The 15,110-nt window shown below is 38.2% G+C and overlaps 1 protein-coding gene across 2 annotated transcripts in view; it reads right to left on the minus strand.

Moving 5' to 3' along the window:
• Positions 1 to 15,110, minus strand: part of CSMD3 (CUB and Sushi multiple domains 3) — an 879,736-nt gene that overhangs the window by 774,872 nt on the left and 89,754 nt on the right. For both annotated transcript variants that reach the window (XM_081111575.1, XM_081111574.1), the window contains exon 2: positions 11,129 to 11,351. In XM_081111575.1, the coding sequence (XP_080967701.1) occupies positions 11,129 to 11,351 (223 nt within the window). The remainder of the gene's footprint in view (positions 1 to 11,128; positions 11,352 to 15,110) is intronic.

Raw genomic sequence — 15,110 nt, forward strand, 5'->3', positions numbered from 1 at the left:
AGCATCTATTATGAATTAATCAAGAACATAATATGTTCTCACCATTTACTGCAATATTTTACTATTTTAACATTCTGTTATCATCCCAGGATAGAGGAAGAGAACTTCAAGAGATTAGATGAAGTCTTTATATCAGACCCTCTTAGAGATGTGGACTAACCAAGGGGAGGTGCTGATGGCAGAGAGCAAAGATGAAAAATTCATAAAAAAAGAATTCAATGTCTGGTTATAGATGAAGGACACAGAGAGGAGGTGAAAGAGCAAGAACTCAGGAGCAAGAAGAAGGTAATATGGAAGATTTCCTAGAGGAACTGTCTGCACACAATGCCTATTTAAAAATGTTATTTCTAAGCCTTGCTAGTTATACTCAACTTGTTGAAGAGAAATGAAGGTGAAAAGAACAATTTTTGTAATTGATATCAGAGCCAGAAATAAAATCATTCCATCTAGAAAAGAATTCAGATGACCTTCTGGAGACACGTTATCCTATCTAATAAAAGAGAAACAGGGTAATTGGCATACGACTGCTACCCTTCCCATTGGCTAATCAGGGCAATATGCAAATTAACTGCCAGCCAAGATGGCGGCCGGCAGCCAGGCAGCTTGAAACTAACATGAGGCTTGCTTGCTTCAGTGACGGAGGACTCCAATGTTCCCCGCCTGCCTTGCTGGCCTCTGAGCCTGCAGTTTAAGAAACATTGTAACAAATATAGAAGCTAAACAAAACCCCAGAAACCTGCTTTAGTCCGCCGGGCTTCAGCTAGCAGGATCGCAACATTGTAAGCAAAGGCCAGAAACCTACTTTCAGCAGCGGAGGCCTAAGAGCTGGAGCCAAGCCTCAGAGCTAAAGCTGGCCCAGAATAAAAAAAAAGAAAAATAAAAAAAGGAGCGGTTGGGAGCTTCAGTCACCCCCAGCCTGAAAACAGCCCTCAGCCCCTCACCCAGACTGGCCAGGCACCCCAATGGGGACCCCCACCCTGAAGGGTATGTGACCAGCTGCAAACAGCCATCATCCCCTCATCCAGGCTGGCCAGGTACCCCAGTGGGGACCCCCACCCTGAAGGGTCTGTGACCAGCTGCAAACAGCCATCATCCCCTCACCCAGGCTGGCCAGGCACCCCAGTGGGGACCCCCACCCAGAAGGATGTGTGACCAGCTGCAAACAGCCGTCATCCCCTCACCCAGGCTGGCCAGGCACCCCAGTGGGGACCCCCACCCTGATCCAGGACACCCTTCAGGGCAAACCAGCCAGCACCCACCCATGCACCAGGCCTCTACCCTATATAGTAAAAGGGTAATACGCCTCCCAGCACCGGGATCAGCGGAGCCGCGAGGCCTCCCAGCACTGGGATCAGCATGACAGGGGGCAGCGCCCAAACCCCTTGATCTCCCTGCGGCTCCGTGTGTGACAGGGTGCGGCCCCCCTCCCCCCCTCCCCCACGGGCCCTGCTCTGTGTGTGACGGGGTAGAGCCATAACCTCCTCATCAGCCCTGCCCTGAGTGTGAGAGTGGCGGTGCCCCAACCACCTGATCGGCCCTGCTCTGTGGGTGATAGAGGGCAGCGCCCCAACCCCCTGATGGGCCCTGCTCTGTGCGTGAGAGGGGGCAGCGCCCAAACCCCCTGATTGGCCCTGCTCTGTGTGTGACAGGGCACAGAGCCCCAAACCCCCTGATGGGCCCTGCTCTGTGAGTGACAGGGGGCAGTGCCCCAACCCCCTGATTGGCCCTGCTCTGTGTGTGATAGGGGGTGGCACCACAACCTCCCCATTGACCCTGCCTTGAGTGTGACAGGGGGCGGTGCCCCAACCCCCCAATCGGCCCTACCCTGAACGTGACTGAGGGTGGCATCACAACCTCCCGATCGCCCTGCTCTGTGCATGGCAGGGGGCGGCACCCCAACTCCCCATTTAGCCCTGCTCTGAGCCCGACCAGGGGCTGCACCTAGGGATTGGGCCTGCCCTCTGCCACCCAGGAGCAGGCCTAAGCCAGCAGGGCGTTATCTCCCGAGGGGTCCCAGACTGCGAGAGGGCACAGGCTGGGCTAAGGGACCCCCCTCCCCCCTGAGTGCACAAATTTTTGTGCACCGGGCCTCTAGTGTATATATATAAAAGCCTAAGCAACTGGATGACCGGCCAGTAGCTATGATGCACACTGACCACCAGGGGGCAGACACTCAACACAGGAGCTGCCCCCTGGTGGTCAGTGTGCTCCCACAGCAGGAGCACTGCTCAGCTGACCAATGGGCGCCAGATGCTGGGCTCACGGCTGGCTGGCGAGCACAGCTGTGGCAGTGTGAGCCTCTCCTGCAGACACTTCCCCTGCACATCCCTCCCCAATCCTGAATGGGACCGAGATCGACACCAGCATCTGGACTGACTGGGTATGAGCCTGCGGTCGCTTCTCCAGTGCCACACGAGGAGCAACGCTGTGATGAGGAGTTGTGGCTGCACAGTCATGGACGCGCAGGCATTACCCTAGGATGGGCACAGCGGGCTGGGATGAGCAGGAGCAGCCAGGATGAGCAGGAGCGGCGCAGCGCCTGGCCCGGCTAGGGCTCCTCCCTGGCTGCCTGCCACTTTGTGCACTACTTCATGCTGTGCAGGGTCGACGCAGACAGTGGGCTGGAGGCCGACGAGCTGGCGGGCAAGGCCAGGCTGCAGCAGCACGGAGGTCCACTGATCCCCACAAGCCAGGCTGAGGGACCCCACCAGTGCACAAATCTGTGCACCAGGCCTCTAGTCTATATATATAAAAGCCTAAGCAACCATTATGATGGGACAACCAGATGAGTGGACGGCCAGTCAGTAGCAATGATGCGCATTGACCACCAGGGGGCAGATGCTCAATGCAGGAGCTGCCCCCTGGTGGTCAGTGTGCTCCCACAGCCAACCTCCCACAGTCCCACCCCCTGGCCGACTGTGATCAGCCCAGATTGCCAGTCAGGCCGAGGGGCCCCACCCATGCACAAATTCATGCACCGAGCCTCTAGTTATTTATAATCTAGAATATTTTACAGTTTTTTAAAAGAATTAAGACAGTGTTAAAACTAGAATTATTTTCCATCCCTTTTGCCGCTCATGTGCTTATTTGGAAAAAAATATAGAAAATTACTATTTAAAATACTATGTTTTCGTAACAGAAATATAAAATATGTGCCTTTGGCTTAGCAGTTAGGCAATGAGTGTTGAGAAAATAGATATCACAGGCAAAACATGTAAGGATAGATTTTTGGTAGCAATACAGCATTTGGTAAAGCACTCCCCTCAATAACTTTAAAGGCATATCACAAGCATATTGAGACCTTACTTCTAGAGAAAGTGGCTAAAAAGACCAGAAAGTAAATACTGCCTGTCTTTAAAAATATATTGCAACACATTTGTGCTTACAGATATACTAAAATATAGATTTATGTTACCAAAATAGGGTTCAAGCAGGATTTGGCTAGTTTTCAAGTAAAAATCTGAGGGAAGAGTGTAAAGATAACAGACTCCTAAAACTGGAATGGCCAACTTCTTTTAGAATCAAATGTGTTATTTAAGAAGATTGGAAAAGAACCAGAGAGCAAGGAGCCTCAAAGTCAGAAATAACAATTAGATTAAGGATGCCATCTTTCAAAATTCTCATGTTTCATATGTCTTCAGGATGGCTGCCAGTAATGAGACGAGAGAGAGAGAGAGAGAGAGAGAGAGAGAGAGAGAGAGAGAGAGAGAGAGAGAGAGAGAGAAGGGCAATGAAGGAAGAAAGAAAGAAAGAAAATCTATTTTGGAATTAGGTTTAGGAAAAAACAAAAGTTTGAACATAGTTACAGACATATGAGACTCAAGAAAAACAAAAAGATTGCAAGCTTACTAAATTCTAGTGGAAATTATATTGCCAAATGTATCACAAGCCAGGATGAAAAGCAACTTTTCAGTGAGTCTTAACACAGACTTGGACCTGCAGGGAGCTCTGCAGGCAACAGAGAAACATCCACCTGAACACCCACCTCAGGTGACCATGTAGGATAATGTAAGAAAACAGGTCCTTATGAATGAATCTCTCATTGTCCTAAACCCACTCCCTCACCTGGTACACTGGACTCCATGTCCTTTTACATATGGGGACAAATGCTAGTTATAGTTATTTCTTCTGTATTATTAAAATTTCTTCTTTACTGAACTATTCCTACTAGTCTGAAACATAATTATATCCCATTAATGAATACAATAATTAATAAGTAATAATGCAAGACTGAACTCTGTTTTGCATTCTCACGATGATAAATCTACTTTTTGCCGTAACCTGTATATAGCAGTATTCTGATTTTCAAATACTTCATAAAGGCAATTTTTAAAGAAATATACATTACAAATATAATGCATTTATTTTAATATGGTTTGAGAATAACAATATTTTGACACACTATTTTTTCCACTGATTTTACGAAGTCCTTATGTTTGATGTGTGTATACAAATTTATGATCCCTTATATTCTCCATGTTCAATGTTTTTAAATCTGCATTTAATGAGGAAGATTACATAGAAAATTATTATTTAAGTTTCTTGAATTCTTAAATTTCATTTCTTTTTGTCTTCCTAAATTTTAGCTCAAATTATATATCATTGTTGATACATTTAGTTCATTTTCTATGTGGGCTCAATAATTTCTAGATATTATGAGTATGTCAAGCTTTAAATATTAATGAAAGAATAGTCTTTTTGTACAATTATTTTCCTAAATTTTGTTTGAATTTATTATGGTGTTATTGATTAACAAAACTTTATAGGTTTTAAGTGTACAATTCTATGATACATCATCTGTATAATGTATTGTGTGTTCAGGACCCAAACTCAAGTCTCCTTCCATCAACATTTATCTCCCTTTTATCCTCTTCTACCTGCTCCCATTGTACAATTATTTTTATGATACTATAAATATGCCTTTGGATGTATGTCGTGTCATAACAGTAAATAGGTGGTTTTTTTAAAAAAGTATTTTCTGATATGAATATGTGCCTTTTAATGTTATTGACCTCCTAATTTTGATTTAGTAAAATGACTATAAAATAAGTGGTCAATAAAAATTATCTGATTCTGTAATTGTCTAGTTTAAGGTAAATCTTCTAATCCATTATTGTAAAAATGGTATGTTTGCAAAACGTAAATAAATACAGCTATGTAACTATTCACTAAACTATTAAGATTACAAGTTCATTCTCTTAAACACCTAATTTTGTGATCTTGGAGAAATTATCAGTATTTCTTAATTTACTTTTTTTATCTGTATAATAAAAGTATTGGGAATAATATCTGAAATGATGTTCTGAGAATTGTACATAAATAGCATGGCATAAGATGTATATTAGAAAATGTTCATTTTTAACAGATACAGAATAACTGTATCTTCCCTTAGAATATCATACATTAACAAATCTAAAAGAATTCACAGGATTTAATTCTGGGATGTCTAATTTAAAATTTCTATTTAGGGTTTGAGATTTCAATATGAAATTTTCTTTTGCTAAAACATATATGAGAACATCAACTAGTTCTCTGTGAGATCATCAAACCGGCTTTAGATTAATGCCATTCTACAGGTGAAAAAAAATGAATGTTTACAGAGAATAAGTGACTTGCACACAAAAATAGCTCTAGTTATACTTTATTAACACCATGCATAGTTTGCTTGTAGAATAGCAGTGCTGTTTTACTGAAAGCAGAGCAACAATAGTAAATGTTTCACAGATTTTCTATAAAAGATTGAATAAATATTAATCACGGAACAAAGTGTTAAACTTGCTTGCTGACATCTTTTGTTTTGTGCTTTAACCACTGCCTTAATGGTTTAATTACGTCTGTTTCTTCACTAAAAGCCACCTCCATTCTTTTCGGCAACATGCCCAGTATAAACAACAACTGATTGTGTATACTCTTGAATCCTTGCCTTGCTCAGATGTGAAAGAGTCTTTTGTGTTGACAAAAAGTTGAGAAACCTCATCCTTGAGATCTATCCAATTATTAATTTGCATGCTCCAAAGTGAGGAATGATATCTAAGGAGAAGAGTCATTAACTGCCTAAGGTGCATCAACATTTTAATTGGCTTTTTTCTTCTAATTCACTTGCATGCCCCGTGGTGATACAACAAATCTTCAGTAAATTAAAGCATTGAGGAGGAAGGCACTAACCACAATACATCTTTTGCAAGCTTGCCCAGAGAAAAACCTAATTCTACCCTCCATCCTGTGACCTGTGGAATCTCTATATTATATACTAGGCTATGATCAAGGTCACAGTTAGATTAACAGTAAGCAAAATTCATGACGTTATGAGGTGGAACTCATTCATATAATATAGAAACATGCAAAACTGGTATTGTTTTTCTTATTGAGCAAACAGTTGTTAATATCACATGCAGTTTACACACACACACATTTATAGCGTCTGCATTTTATTATATAAGAGACATAATCAAGATATAAGGACTGGTTCTAACTCGGAAGGGGGATACCTTCAGAGACAACAAATCAGACGGAGTTATATCATGCTCAGTCAAACCTGTGTAAATGGGGCCTTGGGAGTACGATGAAATCACTAGGGTGCTCTCCCACAAAGAACACTCTACGGCCAGTTACTTCCGTGGCCTAACAAGTCCTTTTGATATTTTCTAATAATTGTTGTGGGAAACCCGTTTTCTACCACAACATTGTATAGGAAAAGAGAGAGATCATTGTGTTTCAGTAAAAGGAGCAGCAATTAGGGTGAGGAGGGATTTTAACATGAGTATTAGGAAGTGATATGGGAAATCCAGGGAGCAGTGGAGAAAAGAAAGGAGACAAGATTAATTATGTCAGAAGAGAACTATAGTGGCTGCTGGAGAACATTTATGGGCACACTGCCAACATTTTCTGAGGAAGAAAAGGTCTACCAATTACACAAGTGGGAATTCAAGCTTCAGATTGCTGTTTATTCATTCTAATTACTGTTCCTTGATTATGTCCCCAAGGCTTGTGAATTCCATGATTATGTCAAGAATCCAGCAAATTTATAAAAATAAACAAGAAATTATGGCAGAATATATTACTCTTTTATATCTGTCTTCACAGTACTGAGAACACAAACTGGTTAAATGACATTCAAAAACAATAAAAGGATAAATAAAGCACAGAGTTTAGCTACAGTAATTGAAGTATATTTTATAACTATGACCAAAAGAAATAAATAGATTATGGGCGATCACAATGTAAGAAAACTGAAAGGGCAAAAAGTTTTATCATAGAAATAGGAAAAATATATGACAAGGCTTATAGCAAAATTTAGTTGATCAGGTAGTAATTTAAAAAAAAAACTACTTAAAATATACTTAACTATAGTTGTGCCCAGAAGCAGCCAGCTGGGACTTATAGTTTCAATTATCATTCCTACAATTCATTAAAACATAGGCCATGCTAATTCTTGTTCACTATTATACCCACATGAAGTAAAATGAATCTAGACTCTTGTACACATTTGAAACCAATCATAGACCTAAATATGTTCTAAAATTTCAGGAGAAATACAGCACTATCTTTTCTATCTTTGGATAAACAAATATTTATCAGACTACATGGAAAGCATTAACAATATATATTATTAATTAATTAGACTGTGTTAAAACTTAAAACTTCAGCTCATCAAAAGATAGTGTAATAAAATGAAAAAAGCAAGTCATAGATCTGAAGAAAAAATTACAATGTATATATTTGTCAAAAATAGCATAAAGATTGCATCAAAAGACATAACTCAATATCAAGACAAATCAAACAACCCGCTGATAAAGTAGACAAAATATTTGAACACACTACATAAGATATATGAATGAATGGTTAATAGCACTTTTTAAAAGTGTTCAATATTATTAATCATCACATAAATGCAAAATAAAAACACAGTAAAGATCGACCACCTCAAATGTTGACAACAGTGTGTGCAGTTGTAACTCTCATAAAATTACGGCAGAATATAAAATGAAGCAACTACTTTGGAAACCTGTTTGGGAGTTTTGTGTGTGTTTATTTTCCTCTATAAAGTTACATATAGATACTCAATAACCCAATAATTCTACTTCTAAGTATTGTCCAAGACAAATGATGCATCCAAGAGAGGAGCTGTACATGAATGGTCATTGTGTCTTTATTTATAGTCCCCTAAGGAAAACAATTTAAAGGTTCATTAACAGGAGAATAAACAATTCATGGAATGAAATGTTACTCGGAAATAAAAAGTAAAAAACTGTTGACACAGGCAAAAATGTGGAGGGATCTCAAAACCATTAAAAAACTATGGTACATTTACACAATGTAATACCAAGCAGCTGTAAAAAAGAAGGATCTCTAAGCCTTTCAGACAGCATGGAGGGACCTGGAGAGCATTATGCTAAGCGAAATAAGCCAGTCAGAGAAAGACAAGTAACACATGATCTCACTCACATGTGGAATCTAATGAACAAAATAAACTGTTGAACAAAAAGATCCAGAGTCATTGAAGCATGCAATAGACTGACTTATTTCAGAGGAAAAGAGCAGTGGAGGTGGGAGGGGGGAGCTGGAACAGATTAACCAATGAACTTAGGATGGACAGGATGATATTTGGGGCTTACATTTGTGTTTTATATCTTTGTTATGCATGTTTTAAAATTTGTTTTTATTATTTATCTTACCATATTTTATTAAAAAATAGGCTTAAATTCATATTTGAATAGATAAACCCTGGTGATTACATACATATAGATTAACTAGAGGCCGGGTGCATGAATTTCATGCACCCTGAGGGCGGGGGGTTCCTCAGCACAGATAACAAGAGGGCGCAGGCCAGGCCAAGGGACCCCCACTGGTGCATGATCAGGGCCAGGGAGGGACAGGGGAGGTTGGTCAGCAGGGAGGGACCTTGGGAGGGCTCCAGGGAGTGTGTGGCCCCTCTCACTCAGTCCCAATTAGCCAGACCCCAGCAGCAAGCTAACCTACCAGTCGAAGCATCTGCTCCCTGGTGGTCAGTGCACATCACAGCAACTGGTCGACTGGTCAGCTGTCTGCCCCCTGGGATCAGTGCATGTCATAGTGAGTGGTTGAGGGTCCTTAGCATATCATTAGTATATTAGCTTTGATTGGTTAAATGGCTTACCAGACGACCGGACACTTAGCATATTAGGCTTTTATTATATAGAGTTATGAATTATATAGTATGCATTAAACATATTTTTAATGAGCATGAGCTCTGAACTGAGAAAAATCTGTGTTGCAATGATAATTCTGCCTCTTTCAACTTTCAACAGTATTAAACATGGACAAGTAACATAAGCCTCATTTTCCCAGTTGTAAAGTGATGATAATAATAGAAATCTTTCACATTGTTTGAATAAGAAAAAAGTTAAATCATATAATGAATAAAAAATACTTAGCAGTGTTCAGTACAAGGGACTCAGTAAATGCTGTGTTAGGTTATTGAGCTTTCATTACATTGTAATCCTCATAATATCTGTTAAGTGCTATTATTCCTTCATTTACAGATTAAGAAGCAAAGGATGAGGACAAAAAAATTGATTTGACCCATCTGACAAAGTCTTTTAACTTCCCAGGAGCCACAATTATTGTTTTTAAGGGGACAGCAGGGGTAAAATAAAAATGTGTTTTCATTTTCAAGGGGATCTAGAGAGAATAGATTCTTATACAAACCAAACCATCTAAATTGATAGTTAGAAACTGCCAGATAGCCGTAAAAGAGCTTTATTTTTTTTTTACACCACTTATAGAGCATATATTGCTACTATAAAAAATATGCAAAAGTCTTTATTTTTAAACTTGTATATACACCATTTTAGCTGGCTTGACAGTTTGAGAATTGTTTTCTTTATTCTCTTACAGCCTGTAATATGATTGACTGTGTACAGGTGAAGGCAGACACTCACACGTCCACAGTACGACGGGCAAGCAGAAACACACACACTGCACTGTCTGTTTACTATCTTGACTCGATGCTCTCTCATTAACAAACAGCATCCAGATTTTTAATGATGAAATAACACTGTCAAGTAAGTCAGCCACACTGTATATTTTTTAATAGGGTGAATATTGAATGCCTTACACAGTGTAAAAGAAAGAAGAAACTAGAAATACTCGAATGAATGTATCACACACAAAAATGGAAAAACAAAATCTCACCTGTAATCATTCCAGTGACCTTTGTCTTTGCATAGACATGTGGTTTGAAACAACAATGAGGGCATTTTTAACTGTCATTCTGACTGGAAACATAGCCAAGTATGTAAAAAGCCTCTAATTCTTATAAGTTATCTGCTTAGAATATTTTAATTTGGAAATTTGAAAAACGGTTTACTACAGTTAAAGAAATATGTACACGCTGGGGTAAAATTTTAGGACTCAATGAAATATGTAATATCTGGCACTTTTAACTTGGTTGAATGAGAGTTCATCTATGCTTAGAAGGAATTTTCGGTAAGACAGCAAAAATATTTATGTTTACATATTGTATTTGCCAAAAAGAAATTCTGAAGAACCACTGAAATAACAGACAGGGTGCCGGCTAATTTCACCTCTGTCTTATCATCTAGCTTAAAAATAAATAATTTCATTTGTATGGACAGAAATGTGAATGTCCCAGTTGGTGACATAAAAGGGCCTATTTTTCAGATATTTATATTTGTAAATCATACACATTATCTACAAATCATGTATTCTACTACTGTATGAATATTTATTTTAAGCATTTTGCATATTGTTATATATTAAAATTAGGTACATACACTGAAAGACACATTTCCTGGAATGCATTCACTTTATCAAAAGTTATACCCATAAAGAATGAAGCCTTTAAATAAATATATTTAAAAACATAATACCTTTAGCCACTCTAAAGAGGTAGGTCACAATTTAATTAATATTAACTTTTTTGCAAGATAATATTAATATACCAGTATCATGAAGTCAGAGATTCTGAGTTAATTTATTCATGGGATAATATATTTCCAAATGAATGATACATGGTGTATATGACTTCATTATACTTGCACCACAAATATTAATCATCTTTTGTAAGATAAACTGCTTTTACACATAAAATATTTTCTCTCCATTCTTCCATTCAAAATACACTAACCTTGTCCGAAAGTTCGTGGGATGAGGATGTCCATCATATAAGGATAAGTAGTCATATTCTTCTTCTAGAGCAAATGATTGAAAAACAATTTGTATTCTATTTCTTTCTTCTGCTATTATTACCCAAGTACAGTTTGCACCATTTGGATATCCATATGGGAAACCAGGGCTTTCTATAGTGCCATTAAGTCCTTTTAAAGTGCCACCACATGTATAAATAAATCCTGCAACAAAAAGACAAATAAACGGACATTAACACTATGTAAAACAAGAATAATCCAGATCTATTATTGTTTTTCCAAGACCAATGCTCCAATCATTTTGGAAATGACAATTTTAGAGCTATGTAAATTACAAAATTTTTTAAAAAGGTAAGACATAACTAGCAAAATTCTAGAAGATTTGTCATTTGTCATATACATTGTTTAATAATTTTATACCAATAGATGAAATGAAACCTTCCACATATGTGACTCATCATCTATTGCATGACTCAACAGACAAACACAGTTCTAGAACATGATATCTTCCCTGAGGTAGTTTCCAATCTAATTTTGGATTCCCATAACTGCATTGCTGAAAAAGGTGAAAGTATTAAGAACTACAAATTGGTAGTTACAAAATAGTCCCAGGAAAATAAAGCACAACACAGGGAATATAGTAGTAACTGTGTTTGGGCCAGGTCGGTACTTGAAATATCAGGGGATCACATTGTAGAGTATATGATTGTCTAGCCACTATGATGTACATCTGAAATGAATACAAAATAATATAAAATGTAAAATACTATTACTGAAAAATAAAGTAAAAATAATGATTTTAGTATGCACTTTGGACCTTAAAAAATTAACTCCAGTTTTTCTCGGTAAAGCATAACTCTTTTGGGTATCTATATCTCTACCATCTACTAATGTGTTTTAGGATAGTCTGCCCCACACTGATTCTAGCAGACTCAGACCTAAAAAATAAAAAGTAAAAAAAAAAAATCAATGCAATTGCTCTGTCATAAACCAGAGTAGTTGGTCCAAAATGAACACAATCCTAATTTAATTGCAACAAGTGAAACCTGATGTTGGAGAAAAAATATTTTGAGAAATTCAATCTTGGTCAACTGTCATCAGCCATCCTATAGATTTCATACTAGTTCTATCGGAGGTCTAAATTATTGAGAGTATGACTCTTAGAGAACTCTTTACCCAGGTATCATCTCCACATTTTGGGGTCAAACATGAAGCTTAAGTGCCATGAAAGTGTCATTCAGAGATACTGAGCTAACGCGGGGAAGAAGAAATTAGCTACTTTGGCGAATGTGGAATGTCATACTACCCAAAGCATCTGTGTCTGGAAGTAGTTGTTGAGAATGCAGGCAACTTGGGGCTTCTCTCTCTGGGAAGAAATGAGTTTTTGTTTTATAGGCGGATCTCTTTTAAAAGTGTGAAGACATGGAAACAACCAAAATCCTTCTGTAGATGGTTGATATGGTACATATATACAATGCAATACTACCATAAGAAAAGATGAAATACTACCATTTGCAACAAAATGGATGGATCTTGAGACTATCCTGCTAAGCAAAATAAGTCAGACAGAAAAAGTGAAGAATCATATGATTTTAATCATATGTGGGATATAAAACTGAAAGCAACAGTGAATAAACAAGAACAAAAAACAAACAAAATCTCAGACACAGATAACAGTATGGTGCTTACTATAGGGAACAGGGGTGGGGGTCGTAAAGGGTGATTGGGCCAAAAATATGGTGACAGATGGAGATTTGACTTCATATGGTGGTCACACAACACAATAAACTGTCATGTATCATAGAAATATACACTTGAAACCTATGTAATCTTATTCACCAATGTCACCTTAATAAGTTTAATTTTAAAAAAGAAACAAAAACAAAAGAAGTGTGAAGAACCTTGCATGAAAGATGGCAGGCCGGATTGTAGATTGTGACAGACAGAGGCTGATTTGGGATGCTGTATGTTATCCCCACACTCTGTTCACAAGAGCACCTTTTCATTGCTAGCTGACAATACTGACGAGTGGTGAGACCTATGGCTGGGGACTGGATGACTCAATATAGTCCTATGCTCCCTACCATAGTAACTCCAGGAATCTACTCCAGTTATCTCCATATAGGGCAAAGTTCTAAGCCTGGGATATTCACTGTGACATGAACCACAGGTCTTACGATTCTTTTGCCCTTTAAAAAACTTACTAAAAAGCTGAATAAGGTGGAAGTTTTTTTAAAAAGCCAGTATTTGTGTGTATACATGTATTGTTGCTCAAACGCCAAATGTCAAATAGGGCATTTTATTATTTTCAAAGTAAAAAAAGGGAAAGGTCCCTTTTAAATTGCTTCTTGCAGAGCAATTACTGTGAAGCCTTAGGTTAATTAGCTATCACCTGTTTCTATTAGTTTTCTGCCTGAACAGCTTCCAATTTGAACTTCATAACTAAACGCAGGCATGAATCCCTTCATCTGCAAACTGATCTATGGGTGGTTTTATATGCTCTCAAGCCCCATAACCCTGACAGTTTTAGAAAAAGGACGTATGTCCTAAAATAACATGCTCAGCTTTGTCCACTAATTCCTCAAGGGCCTGTTGATTCATGCATTTCAATTACTTTCCTTTTTTTTATTCTCCAGGCAAACTAGAAATTATACCTTTTTCCAAGCTTTTTTATCTGGATTCTTCATTTCATTTTTTATATCTAAGCTTGTTTGATGAACATCACATTATTCATAATAAGATAGTACACTTTTTCCAACACAAAATAATCAGAAGTTACTAGATTTTTTAAAAACTAAAATAAGCCCGAGTTGATTTGGCTCAGTGGCTAGAGTGTCGGCCTGCAGACTGAAGGGTCCTGGGTTCGACTCCCATCACGGGCACATGCCCGGGGAAGGGAGCATGCAGGAGGCAGCCAACCAATGATTCTCTCTCATCATTGATGTTTCTGTCTCTCTCTTCCCCTCCCTTCCTCTCTGAAATCAATGAAAATATATATTTTTAAAAAAAACTAAAATAAAATCTTCCCTCATTTATTTATGCTTCACAAGGTTTGTCATTGTTATGAACTTAGTGTTTATCATTCCAGGCCACCTCTGGACACACACTTATATAGGCATATTTTTATGCATTGTATATATATTTAACATATGGAGTAAGTTATACTATGTACATTTTTCTGAATCTATTTATTTTTGTAAAATATTGCTGATCCCCATGTGTACTTCTACTACATTCTTTTGTAATGACTACAGAGCTAGATGGCATAAGGTATGCCTGTACTATGATCTATATAATAAATCTCCTATTGAAGGCTTTATTCTTTGTGGTTACAAAGTTGTAAAGAGGAACTTTAAATGTATATCCTTGTATACTTGTGTGAAATAGTCTTCAGATGGAATTCCAGAAATGGAACTGAAAGAGCCAAACTATCCTCAATAAATATAAAAAATTTTACTGCTATTACCAGGTTATGAAGTGTTTCCTACCTGCAACCCCAATTTTGGCAATACCAGATTTTTCACAAGGCAAATTTTGCAAGACAAAAAATGTTATGTATTTTATCTTGCATTTCTCTGATTCCTATGGAAATCAAATATCATATGCTTCTCATTCATTCATAATTCGAATTTTATGAATTGCCTCTCCATAGCCTTAACATATTTTTTTAAGGGATACACCACCTACGCTCATTTCTCTTTTTGGACACAATTACTTTGGTTTCTGTTTATTGTTTGGTAATCCATGTTTGCCTTTTCTGAATGAAACAACAATTGCTTATTCTTTGTAACTCATTGCTCTCATAAATCCACAACTACCTATTGATCTTTAGAGTTCGTGTGAAGCATTATCTCCTTTTCCACCCATCACCTCTGATGATCTTGCTTCCACATTTGCTCATGTATTCATCACATATATCATGATTAAAAGGACATTACCTTAGAGCAGGGGTGGGCAACCCCT

This window comes from Myotis nattereri, assembly GCF_964212035.1.
Source record: "Myotis nattereri genome assembly, chromosome: 17".
NCBI lineage: Eukaryota > Metazoa > Chordata > Mammalia > Chiroptera > Vespertilionidae > Myotis > Myotis nattereri.